At 39.3% G+C, this 13,733-nt stretch overlaps 1 protein-coding gene across 1 annotated transcript in view; it reads left to right on the top strand.

Moving 5' to 3' along the window:
• Positions 1 to 13,733, top strand: part of RABGAP1L (RAB GTPase activating protein 1 like) — a 1,244,335-nt gene that overhangs the window by 918,459 nt on the left and 312,143 nt on the right. Inside the window, exon 16 of the mRNA XM_053693261.1 lies at positions 12,268 to 12,393. Coding sequence (XP_053549236.1) covers positions 12,268 to 12,393 — 126 coding nt within the window. The remainder of the gene's footprint in view (positions 1 to 12,267; positions 12,394 to 13,733) is intronic.

The raw sequence follows: 13,733 nt of genomic DNA, 5'->3' as shown, positions 1-13,733 counted from the left end.
TTTCTTCAACTAGAATGGTCTCTTAGCTTTCAGGATTGCAAACCTTCTTTTCTGTTTTTTAATGAGGATAAGGCTGTTCTCTCACTCTCGATCTCTCGATCTCTCTCTTTCTCTCTCCCTCTCTCTCTCTCTCTCTCTCTCTCTCTCTCTCACTTTCTCTTACTCTCGCTCTCTCTATCTTTCTCTCTCTCTCTCTCTCTCTCTCTCTCACTTTCTCTTACTCTCGCTCTCTCTATCTTTCTCTCTCTCTCTCTCTCTCTCTCTTTCTTTCTTTATCTCTCTCTTTCTTTTGTCTTTTTCTCTCTAGAATGATCTCTGAGCTTTCAGGTTTGTAATGCAAACCACATTTTCTATTTTTTAATGAAGATAAGGCTGTTCTCCTACTCTCTCGCTCTCTTTCTCTTGCTCTTTCTCTCGCTCTCTATCTCTCCTTTCTTCTCTCTCTTTCTTTTTCTTTCTTTATTTCTTTCTTTTTTTCTTTCTCTCTCTCTCTCTATCTCTGCTTTCTCTCTCTCTCTCTCTCTCTCTCTCTCTCTCTCTCTCTCTCTCTCTCTCTCTCTTTATTTATTTATTTATTTTTTTCTTTTATTAAAAATATATGAATATAGCCTGAACCTTTGGTTGTAGATTTCAGATTAGTGCATAAAATAAACTATCTAAAAGTTGACTCTGTTTAGTTATAGCCACCAATAGAAAAATATTTGCAAGCTTTAACTAGATGCAGTTAAGTCAAATATTTGTTTCCAAAGTATACATAACATTTTCAAGTTTCATACCAACAAATTATGTGTTTCCTGTGCCACCTTGTGTGTTTAGTTATACCTAATATGCTTCATTCACCACAACAACAAAGCTACTTGATCAGAATATATATTTAGTTGATCATTGGCCATCAAGTGCAGTGTTCTTGTAAATAAATGCAAAGGAAATAGGGCGCCTCATAGTTTAATATTGTCATTCATTTAGATGGTACATAGAGATCTAAAGATAACAAACTGCAAATTTGGCAGTCCTCAGAGCTGCTGGGCTCAGGAACAGTGGGCCAAACAGCTGAGGATGTTGCTTCACTCCATTCCAGGTATACCATCAGCTTTCTGTGGGATTCCTGCTAAAGTTTTACAGCTCTGAGGACCCGGTCCGCAATATTTGTACTGTATTTTAAGTGCTCATCAATAAGTGACTGGGATCTTTTGTTCTCTAAGTACCATCTAAGTTAATGACAATATTGCACTATGAGGTGCCTCCTTTGCTCTGCTTGTTTTTTCACATTCGAATGTGATTCAACAATTTATTAGGAGCAGCAGCCCAGTGGTTTTATTGGTACTAATTAGCCCACACTTTACTATCTGATATTTATATGGACTATTGATATGTCTCAGGAGTATCCTCCAGTAATGTTGGTGTATTTATCAGCAGCAGTTGCCACCAACGTGTTACAATATTATTAAAAATTAATATTTAATCTCAATATAAAATATATCCTAGGTTCTGACCAGTTAATCTTTATATACACATTGACTATATTTATGTAGTAACTGAATATCACCTATGACCATATATATATATATATATATATATATATATATATATATATATATATATATATATATATATCAATTTGTTAATACAATATTAAAATATAAAGCAGGCTATAGAGGTATTTAGATTAATTACTATTCAATAGATATTGTCTATTACCCCCTGAATTTTGGACACAATATTTCTATAAATTAGCCTTAACTCAAAATGAATTGCTTATTAAATATCAAACAGGAATTATACTAGAACAATTTATAAATAGCCAGAAAGTTTAACTAATTCAATATATAGCTTATTTAATGACGTTTGGACTCACCTATGTTCAAATCTCACAATTAAATCTTAGCTTAATTCCCACAATCTAATGTGATTTCCAGAGAAATATAATTCACTATTTTAGACAAAAATAGTCCTATGATACTTCAAATAATCAACCAGAGATTGTTATACAATCATCAAGTCAACATATACCAAATAAATCTAATTTAGCCACAATTGTAAATGTAATTTCCAAGCTATTTCACAGCAGATAAAAATGAATTTTTAAGTATAAAATACAAAATCTCTCTCAATGGTCAAATTACTTAATTTAGTGTATGTTTATTCTTACCTAAGATACCCTAGTCTATGCAATGTTAATTTGTAAATACAAAATACCATTTTAAATCCCAGCTACAATTAAACCACATCAATAAAGAATATCTTTGCTTTAAAACATTAAAAATATAAAAACATCAAAATGCTTAATATATTAACAGTAACCAATATGAGAGTTCAGCTTTTTCAATCAGAGTTTTCCAAAGTCATATGTGAAGGTATTTTTGCAACCAGGGTATCAGAAACACAGAGGTATTTATCTCTTAATAACAGAGAGTTATTCCAAGTCAGGCCCCAAACCAAAGTGTGTTTTTTTGTGTCTTCCCCTCTTTGTATAGTCTTTTTGTCTGAGACCAATTTCACCTTCATTTCTAAATCACCCAATGGAATTCTCTGGGTACGCCCTTTTAGTCTGAGCTTATCTTTCATTAGCCCTTGGAAATGCATATGGTAATTTTAAATCCCCTGACCATTTAAAATACCCTTTGGTTGCAATTCTCGTATTGAACACCGGGGAATAATAGGCAACAGGATGTAGTTTCATTAACAAATACTACTACAGAAAAAGTATATTTCTCTTGTTAAGTGTATCCAGTCCACGGATCATCCATTACTTGTGGGATATTCTCCTTCCCAACAGGAAGATGCAAGAGGATCACCCACAGCAGAGCTGCTATATAGCTCCTCCCCTCACTGCCATATCCAGTCATTCTCTTGCAACTCTCAACTAAGATGGAGGTCGTAAGAGGACTGTGGTGTTTTATACTTAGTTTATTTCTTCAATCAAAAGTTTGTTATTTTTAAATGGTACCGGAGTGTACTGTTTATCTCAGGCAGCATTTAGAAGAAGAATCTGCCTGCGTTTTCTATAATCTTAGCTGAAGTAACTAAGATCCTTTGCTGTTCTCACATATTCTGAGGAGTGAGGTAACTTCAGAGGGGGAATAGCGTGCAGGTTTTCCTGCAATAAGGTATGTGCAGTTAAAATATTTTTCTAGGGATGGAATTTGCTAGAAAATACTGCTGATACCGAAGTAATGTAAGTAAAGCCTTAAATGCAGTGATAGCGACTGGTATCAGGCTTATTAATAGAGATACATACTCTTATAAAAGTGTATTTTAAAACGTTTGCTGGCATGTTTAATCGTTTTTTACATATGTTTGGTGATAAAACTTATTGGGGCCTAGTTTTTTCTACATGGCTGGCTTGAATTTTGCCTAGAAACAGTTCCTGGAGGCTTTCCACTGTTGTAATATGAGTGGGAGGGGCCTATTTTGGCATTTTTTTGCACAGCAAAAATTACAGACACAGACATCCAGCTTCTTCCTGCATGATCCAGGACTTCTCTGGAGGGCTCAAAAGGCTTCAAAAGTCGTATTGAGGGAGGTAAAAAGCCACAGTAGAGCTGTGGCAGTTGTTGTGACTAATTATAAAACGTTTTTGTCATTTGTTATTCCGTTTTTGGTATTAAGGGGTTAATCATCCATTTGCAAGTGGGTGCAATGCTCTGATAACTTATTACATACACTGTAAAAATTTCGTTAGTGTAACTGCATTTTTTCACTGTTATTTCAAAATTTGGGAAAATTTGTGTTTCTTAAAGGCGCAGTAACGTTTTTTATATTGCTTGTAAATTTGTTTTAAAGTGTTTTCCAAGCTTGTTAGTCTCATTGCTAGTCTGTTTAAACATGTCTGACACAGAGGAACCTACTTGTTCATTATGTTTGAAAGCCATGGTGGAGCCCCATAGGAGAATGTGTACTAAATGTATTGATTTCACCTTAAACAGTAAAGATCAGTCTTTATCTATAAAAGAATTATCACCAGAGGGTTCTGTGGAGGGGGAAGTTATGCCGACTAACTCTCCCCACGTGTCAGACCCTTCGCCTCCTGCTCAGGGGACGCACGTTAATATGGCGCCAATTACATCAGGGACGCCCATAGCGATTACCTTGCAGGACATGGCTGCAATCATGAATAATACCCTTTCAGAGGTATTATCTAGATTGCCTGAATTAAGAGGCAAGCACGATAGCTTTGGGGTTAGGAGAGATACAGAGCGCGCAAATGCTGTTAGAGCCATGTCTGATACTGCGTCACAGTATGCAGAACATGAGGACGGAGAGCTTCAGTCTGTGGGTGAAGTCTCTGACTCGGGGAAACCTGATTCAGAGATTTCTAATTTTAAATTTAAGCTTGAGAACCTCCGTGTATTGCTTGGGGAGGTATTAGCTGCTCTGAATGACTTTAACACAGTTGCAATTCCAGAGAAATTGTGTAGGCTGGATAGATACTATGCGGTGCCGGTGTGTACTGACGTTTTTCCTATACCTAAAAGGCTTACAGAAATTATTAGCAAGGAGTGGGATAGACCCGGTGTGCCCTTTTCCCCACCTCCTATATTTAGAAAAATGTTTCCAATAGATGCCACTACACGGGACTTATGGCAGACGGTCCCTAAGGTGGAGGGAGCAGTTTCTACTTTAGCAAAGCGTACCACTATCCCGGTTGAGGACAGTTGTGCTTTTTCAGATCCAATGGATAAAAAATTGGAGGGTTACCTTAAGAAAATGTTAACAAGGTTTTATTTTACAGCCCCTTGCATGCATTGCGCCTGTCACTGCTGCGGCGGCATTCTGGTTTGAGGCCCTGGAAGAGGCCATCCAGACAGCTCCATTGAATGAAATTATTGACAAGCTTAGAACGCTTAAGCTAGCTAACTCATTTGTTTCTGATGCCATTGTTCATTTGACTAAACTAACGGCTAAGAATTCCGGATTCGCCATCCAGGCGCATAGGGCGCTATATCTTAAATCCTGGTCAGCTGATGTGACTTCAAAGTCTAAATTACTCAACATTCCTTTCAAGGGGCAGACCTTATTCGCGCCTGGCTTGAAGGAAATTATTGCTGACATTACTGGAGGCAAGGGTCATACCCTTCATCAGGACAGGGCCAAATCAAAGGCCAAACAGTCTAATTTTCGTGCCTTTCAAAATTTCAAGGCAGGAGCAGCATCAACTTCCTCCGCTTCAAAACAAGAGGGAACTGTTGCTCATTCCAGACAGGCCTGGAAACCTAACCAGTCCTGGAACAAGGGCAAGCAGGCCTGGAAGCCTGCTGCTGCCCCAAGACAGCATGAAGGAACGGCCCCCTATCCGGAAACGGATCTAGTGGGGGGCAGACTTTCTCTCTTCGCCCAGGCGTGGGCAAGAGATGTTCAGGATCCCTGGGCGTTGGAGATCATATCTCAGGGATATCTTCTGGACTTCAAAGCTTCTCCTCCACAAGGGAGATTTCATCTTTCAAGGTTATCATCAAACCAGATAAAGAAAGAGGCATTCCTAAGCTGTGTGCAAAACCTCCTAGTAATGGGAGTGATCCATCCAGTTCCGCGGACGGAACAAGGACAGGGATTTTATTCAAATCTGTTTGTGGTTCCCAAGGAAGAGGGAACCTTCAGACCAATCTTGGATCTAAAGATCTTAAACAAATTCCTCAGAGTTCCATCATTCAAAATGGAAACTATTCGGACCATCCTACCCATGATCCAAGAGGGTCAGTACATGACCACAGTGGACTTAAAGGATGCCTACCTTCACATACCGATTCACAAAGATCATCATCGGTTCCTAAGGTTTGCCTTTCTAGACAGGCATTACCAATTTGTAGCTCTTCCCTTCGGGTTGGCCACTGCCCCGAGAATTTTTACAAAGGTTCTGGGCTCACTTCTGGCAGTTCTAAGACCGCGAGGCATAGCGGTGGCTCCGTATCTAGACGACATCCTGATACAGGCGTCAAGCTTTCAAATTGCCAAGTCTCATACAGAGATAGTTCTGGCATTTCTGAGGTCGCATGGGTGGAAAGTGAACGTGGAAAAGAGTTCTCTATCACCACTCACAAGAGTCTCCTTACTAGGGACTCTTATAGATTCTGTAGAGATGAAAATTTACCTGACGGAGTCCAGGTTATCAAAACTTCTATATAGAAAAAAAGATAAAAGAAGGCGCCAACATAGTGCGGTTACCAATGGGATGGAACACGCTTAGTAAATAATACCAGGTACTCACAGGATGAAAGACACTTGAGAAGTGTCACAGGTGCCTCCTGGACTCTCAGAGTTGTCCAGCTAACTCCCACTCCACTGTGGTGGTAAGGTTCCGCTTGTCTCTACCGATTAGGATGGCTCCGCTAGTGGTTGTGGCTCCCAGCCAGTATTCCAATAGGACTCTCTTGTGGTTTCCCCAAATCCAGCTATCCAGTTAAAATCCGTGCTCTCCGGTGATACAGCAAGGATAAAAGTGGTTTGTGACGGTGGTAACAAACTACAATATTGCCATTAAAAATATCAGAAAAGAAAGTTCGTGGCAGCAAGCTGTCACCATCCAAAAGAGTCTCTTTTGGATGGTGACAGCTTGCTGCCACGAACTTTCTTTTCTGATATTTTTAATGGCAATATTGTAGTTTGTTACCACCGTCACAAACCACTTTTATCCTTGCTGTATCACCGGAGAGCACGGATTTTAACTGGATAGCTGGATTTGGGGAAACCGCAAGAGAGTCCTATTGGAATACTGGCTGGGAGCCACAACCACTAGCGGAGCCATCCTAATCGGTAGAGACAAGCGGAACCTTACCACCACAGTGGAGTGGGAGTTAGCTGGACAACTCTGAGAGTCCAGGAGGCACCTGTGACACTTCTCAAGTGTCTTTCATCCTGTGAGTACCTGGTATTATTTACTAAGCGTGTTCCATCCCATTGGTAACCGCACTATGTTGGCGCCTTCTTTTATCTTTTTTTCTATATAGTATCCACCCCTGGGTCACCAACAGGGATCTTTTGGAGAAGAGCCTGCCTACTGTGATTTGGACATTACGCCCATCATATATGTAACACTTTGAACTTCGATCATTGGGACTTTTTCACTATAATATTTTACAATTCTATCACATTGCTGTGTTCATTATTTACAGTGCCTTGCAGTTTTATCACCTTATTATTTTGGGGTGTTTGCTGCAAAGACACCACTATATTATGTTATCACTTTTAATATCTAAGAAGAATTTATTTGTTTCTTAAGAATTCATTTGTATCCTAATATAATTTGATTGGGGTATTTTTCTATAACGATTTGTATCGTATAGTTTTATATTTAGATTTTTAACACTGTGATTGTGTCTCACTGTCATACAGACAGTGGATTTTCAGACCATTGGCGCACTAATTATACACTAGCACTTTTTTATCAAAACTTCTAAATGCTTGCCGTGTCCTTCATTCCATTCCACGCCCGTCAGTGGCTCAGTGCATGGAAGTAATCAGCTTAATGCTAGCGGCAATGGACATAGTGCCATTTGCGCGCCTGCATCTCAGACCGCTGCAATTATGCATGCTAAGTCAGTGGAATGGGGATTACTCAGATTTGTCCCCTCTACTAAATCTGGATCAAGAGACCAGAGATTCTCTTCTCTGGTGGCTTTCTCGGGTCCATCTGTCCAAGGGTATGACCTTTCGCTGGCCAGATTGGACGATTGTAACAACAGATGCCAGCCTTCTAGGTTGGGGCGCAGTCTGGAACTCCCTGAAGGCTCAGGGATCGTGGACTCAGGAGGAGAAACTCCTCCCAATAAATATTCTAGAGTTAAGAGCAATATTCAATGCTCTTCTAGCTTGGCCTCAGTTAGCAACACTGAGGTTCATCAGATTTCAGTCGGACAACATCACGACTGTGGCTTACATCAACCATCAAGGGGGAACCAGGAGTTCCCTAGCGATGTTAGAAGTGTCAAAGATAATTCGCTGGGCAGAGTCTCACTCTTGCCACCTGTCAGCGATCCACATCCCAGGCGTAGAGAACTGGGAGGCGGATTTTCTAAGTCGTCAGACTTTTCATCCGGGGGAGTGGGAACTCCATCCGGAGGTGTTTGCTCAACTGGTCCATCGTTGGGGCAAACCAGAACTGGATCTCATGGCGTCTCGCCAGAACGCCAAGCTTCCTTGTTATGGATCCAGGTCCAGGGACCCGGGAGCAACGCTGATAGATGCTCTAGCAGCTCCTTGGTTCTTCAACCTGGCCTATGTGTTTCCACCGTTTCCTCTGCTCCCTCGACTGATTGCCAAAATCAAACAGGAGAGAGCATCAGTGATTCTGATAGCGCCTGCATGGCCACGCAGGACCTGGTATGCGGACCTAGTGGACATGTCATCTCTTCCACCATGGACTCTGCCTCTGAGGCAGGACCTTCTAATACAAGGTCCTTTCAATCATCCAAATCTACTTTCTCTGAGACTGACTGCATGGAGATTGAACGCTTGATTCTATCAAGGCGTGGCTTCTCCGAGTCAGTCATTGATACCTTAATACAGGCTCGGAAGCCTGTCACCAGGAAAATCTACCATAAGATATGGCGTAAATATCTTTATTGGTGTGAATCCAAGAGTTACTCATGGAGTAAGGTTAGGATTCCTAGGATATTGTCCTTTCTCCAAGAGGGTTTGGACAAAGGCTTATCAGCTAGTTCTTTAAAAGGACAGATCTCTGCTCTGTCTATTCTTTTGCACAAGCGTCTGGCAGAAGTTCCAGACGTCCAGGCATTTTGTCAGGCTTTGGTTAGGATTAAGCCTGTGTTTAAAACTGTTACTCCCCCGTGGAGCTTAAACTTGGTTCTTAAAGTTCTTCAGGGAGTTTCGTTTGAACCCCTTCATTCCATTGATATTAAACTTTTATCTTGGAAAGTTCTGTTTTTGATGGCTATTTCCTCGGCTCGAAGAGTCTCTGAGTTATCTGCCTTACATTGTGATTCTCCTTATCTGATTTTTCATTCAGACAAGGTAGTTCTGCATACCAAACCTGGGTTTTTACCTAAGGTGGTTTCTAACAGGAATATCAATCAAGAGATTGTTGTTCCATCATTGTGTCCTAATCCTTCTTCAAAGAAGGAACGTCTTTTGCATAATCTGGACGTAGTCCGTGCCTTGAAGTTTTACTTACAGGCTACTAAAGATTTTCGTCAAACATCTGCCCTGTTTGTCGTTTACTCTGGACAGAGGAGAGGTCAAAAAGCTTCGGCAACCTCTCTCTCCTTTTGGCTTCGGAGCATAATACGCTTAGCCTATGAGACTGCTGGACAGCAGCCCCCTGAAAGGATTACAGCTCATTCTACTAGAGCTGTGGCTTCCACCTGGGACTTTAAAAATGAGGCCTCTGTTGAACAGATTTGCAAGGCTGCGACTTGGTCTTCGCTTCACACCTTTTCAAAATTTTACAAATTTGACCCTTTTGCTTCTTCGGAGGCTGTTTTTGGGAGAAAGGTTCTACAGGCAGTGGTTCCTTCCGTTTAAGTTCCTGCCTTGTCCCTCCCATCATCCGTGTACTTTAGCTTTGGTATTGGTATCCCACAAGTAATGGATGATCCGTGGACTGGATACACTTAACAAGAGAAAACATAATTTATGCTTACCTGATAAATTTATTTCTCTTGTAGTGTATCCAGTCCACGGCCCGCCCTGTCCTTTTAAGGCAGGTCTAAATTTTAATTAAACGACAGTCACCACTGCACCCTGTGGTTTCTCCTTTCTCGTCTTGTTTCGGTCGAATGACTGGATATGGCAGTGATGGGATTAGCTATATAGCAGCTCTGCTGTGGGTGATCCTCTTGCATCTTCCTGTTGGGAAGGAGAATATCCCACAAGTAATGGATGATCCGTGGACTGGATACACTACAAGAGAAATACATTTATCAGGTAAGCATAAATTATGTTTTTCTTAAATGTATATTCAATATATTTATTATTTCTAGTATTAATAAATTATCTGTTTAGTATATGGCTCATCTAATATAACTGAGCGCGTATTTTTGAGACTAAACATGGTTACACTTAGAATATATATATATATATATATATAGTATATATATATATATATATATATATATATATATCTGTAAGGAGGTTATTATCCCTTTAAGGAGCTCAGCTGCAGATTACTTCTTTTTCTATGAGTTAGTGAATGCAGTAGGTAATACACAGTTTATTTATAAAACAGAAGTAATAAACCTGGTTATTGTTTGTGTCACTGAGGTTTTAGAATCCCGCTATGTATGAAGGGTATCTTTGTAGCAGTGAGTTTAATTAATATTGCAAGCAAGCAAGTAATATAATATAAAGTCTGTAACAAGTATGAAGTTTTACAGATTAGAGTTAATCCCAGAGTTTCTGTTCCTGTGAAGTTCAGGCTTTTTTAGTTATATGATGAGTTTCAAAGGCTGTATAAATGAATACCTTGAATCATGCAGGATATGTAATTGGATATTACTTTTCTCCGGAGTAATAATTACTTGGTATTAAACAGTTCATCAATGCGTTATTGTTAAATAAGCGATGTTAATTTTACCTTATTTATTCCTTGCTGAATGAGGCTGGCTTACACTGCAGTCGGTTGCTCAGGTTCTGTCCCCGGCGTTTCCCTGCAGCGTGTGATGGCGGAAGCCTGTGTTGGGGGAGGGTTCAGCTTCAGTATGTGGCTGAAGTAAAGATGCCGATATGGTAACGAATCAAACTGACTGTGAATTTTACAAGGCAGAGACAGCAGTGGTGAGAGTTGTGAAATCCTTATCACTTGATTGTAATTCAGTATAACTCTTCTATGTTTTGATGAAATGAGTTGCAGATCGTTTGGTGTATTCAGCCACAGACGATAAAGTTAAATTTGCCCTTGTGAGACTGGAAAATAGTTGAACAGTGGATTTATCCCTTCTCAGGTGTATTTCAAGTTTAGCTCAGGTCTTCAGGTGTTTGTTAGGTCAAACAAGAATTACTAAGCAGTGATTGCCAGGAAGTTGCAGGATTTTAACAGGAAAGCAACCAATAGGTGGAGAGAAAGGAACGTTACTGCTTAAAGGTACAGTGTCCCTGACAATATCCTACTCATAATATGTTAAAAGATGTATTTAAAAGTCATATTTCTATGAGTGGACTAGTAGTTGTAATTAAATATATATATATATTTGAATTCATTTGTATATCAGTTGATAATTAGTCATACTATTATTTTATTTTAATAGAATCATATCATTCCATATCTAGTATATCTCCAAAGCTGAGTGTATAAAAACATATGCTATAATTCACAGCACAAATTACATAAGCCTTTATAAACTAGTATCTACTTGTCATATTTGGAACCTCATTTTCACAGCAGATTCCTGAAACAAAGAAAAATAAATGTAGTTTTATTTTGAAATACATTCAAATATTTTAAATTCATCAATACAGCTACCCACTCAATACTATTATTTATTTAATTTGAGTATTTTAAATAGATCTGATGATTATACAATTCATATATTTAAGTTTTAAGTTTTAATCTTATATGCTTTCAAATTACACAGGTTAAGATATTTCTTCCTTAGATACCTTTAACTCAGAAGAGGAGTATAGGGTTTTGTATATTTAACTCAGTATGGAATAGTTAACACTTAACTGTAAATGCTTACCTTTCCTAGAAGCTTGTGCTTCAAATAAGTGATCACTTGTAGACTTCTAGGCTGCAATCCACAGGGGTTCCTGTGATCTAGGCAATAGGTTTCTTAGGCCAAATTAATTTAAAGTTTTTAATCTAGGGAAACCATACAACAGAGACCGTGATCAAAGGTTTTTGAGGTGTGACATTATCTCTTACAGTTTGGGACATATGTTTGCTCTCTGGAACAAACACACCACATTTGCTCTTTAGAAGTCCTGGTTAGTGTACGTCTGAACAGCAGGAGGTCTGAGTAAACATACTTTCTTTCTGTGTACTGTGACAGGCTAGGCTTGTGTCTGGGTCGCCCACCTCAGTCATTGATAGAGAGAACTCTATCATTTACAGATATCAAGACATTTTTATTTAAAACTGAAATATTACATATATATATATAATTAAATATCAATCACTAATACCCTGACAAGACATTTCCCCAATTTAGGTATTGTATACCTATATATATATATTTATATCTCATACTGAGAATTTTCAGAAACAATACAGACTTTAACATTATCTGTGTTTTAATATAGATCTATTTGAATATTGAAATGGTGAGCCACATTTCAAATGTCTTCTGTAACTGGATTTTTTTCTCCCTTCTGCAGATGCCAGAGGAGCAAGCATTCTGTGTGTTGGTTAGGATCATGTATGATTACCAGTTCCGCAACCTCTATAAGAACAACTTCGAAGATTTGCATTGCAAGTTTTACCAGCTAGAGAGACTTATGCAGGTAAGTTCCATCACAGAGTGCAAAAGATATGATTACAGTCAAATAATACTAAGCTCACATTTAACATTTTGTTATGATGAAGCACTCCATTGTATGGTTTACCTGCATTTTGATGCTAGTTGTGATTACTTTAGCTATGTTGATACTTCTGAAAATATTCTACATGTCCTAACATATTGCATGCATCTGGAAAATGTATAAGGAAAAAAGCAGCTTTCAGTTATAAGGAAAACTGTTGAATTATCTGTAGCCAAGGATCAAAGCCAGAGGGACAGTCCAGTACCAGGGGTTTAAACAGAGGGATGAGACAGATACGGCACAGTTCAGGGCACAGTTTCAAAATCCAGAATATCAGTACAAGAAATGTGTATCTTGATAGTGGGGTTAAGCAGGTAGCTTGGTCCAAAAACTTTGCCAAGGTCAGGGTCCAGTTAACAGGATGAGAACAAGTATGCTTTGGTCTCCATGAAACAATAAGCAAGCACTGAATGGGAGTCTGAGAGGGCCTTTTAACACCACCATTCCGTTTAGGCACCAAAGACAAGGCCAAAGGCAATTTCCACTTTAAAGCATAAAGGTGAGTGCTAACTAGCCCACACTACTTAGCGCGGCCTTGGCTCCTGCAGCAGAGGATCCATTTTCAACAGTGTTCCTGGTCCCTATGGATTTCTAAACAGTGCAGTCCTTAGCATGCTGTAAATGTCGAATTCCACACACAGTGCATCACCTACAGTGCAACAATGAAGCAGTGGTAGGCATAGCATGACTCTGGATGCACCTAAATACTTAACACGTTCCTTTAGTGCAACCTCAGGGCTCGAACAGGACTAGGACAAGAAGGATAAAAAAGATGAAATTAACATTAGTGAAAGGTTCCGATGAATTCTTCTCATTGACATATCCCTTCCACTTAATCAAATTCTGCAAATGACCATGATGGATGCGAGAGTAAAGAATCACATCATCTCAAACTCATCCACTCCAACCATGCGATCAGGAGGAGGAGAAGAAACACGTTGACAAAAGGATTGTCACAAAATATCTTTATCCGAAACACATGAAATAGTGGAGGACTTCTATAATCTGCATGAAGATCAAGTTCCACAGTAACATGGTTAACTATCTTAGAAATTCAAAAAGTACCTACAAAAAGAGGACCCAACTTCCTGGAGGGACAAGACATCTTCAAAGTCACTGTAGATAAACACACCATGTGATTTATCTCCAAAAAAACTTTTACTGCTGTTGAGCTTGAGGCATTGTATCATAAAGCAATCAAAAAGTTCTTTACCAGGAAGGACAGACACTGATTCAAGTCTGGGACAGGTAAAGAGGCAGAG

This window comes from Bombina bombina, chromosome 10 (assembly GCF_027579735.1).
Source record: "Bombina bombina isolate aBomBom1 chromosome 10, aBomBom1.pri, whole genome shotgun sequence".
Classification (NCBI taxonomy): domain Eukaryota; kingdom Metazoa; phylum Chordata; class Amphibia; order Anura; family Bombinatoridae; genus Bombina; species Bombina bombina.
This window is presented reverse-complemented; position numbering and strand designations above follow the sequence as displayed.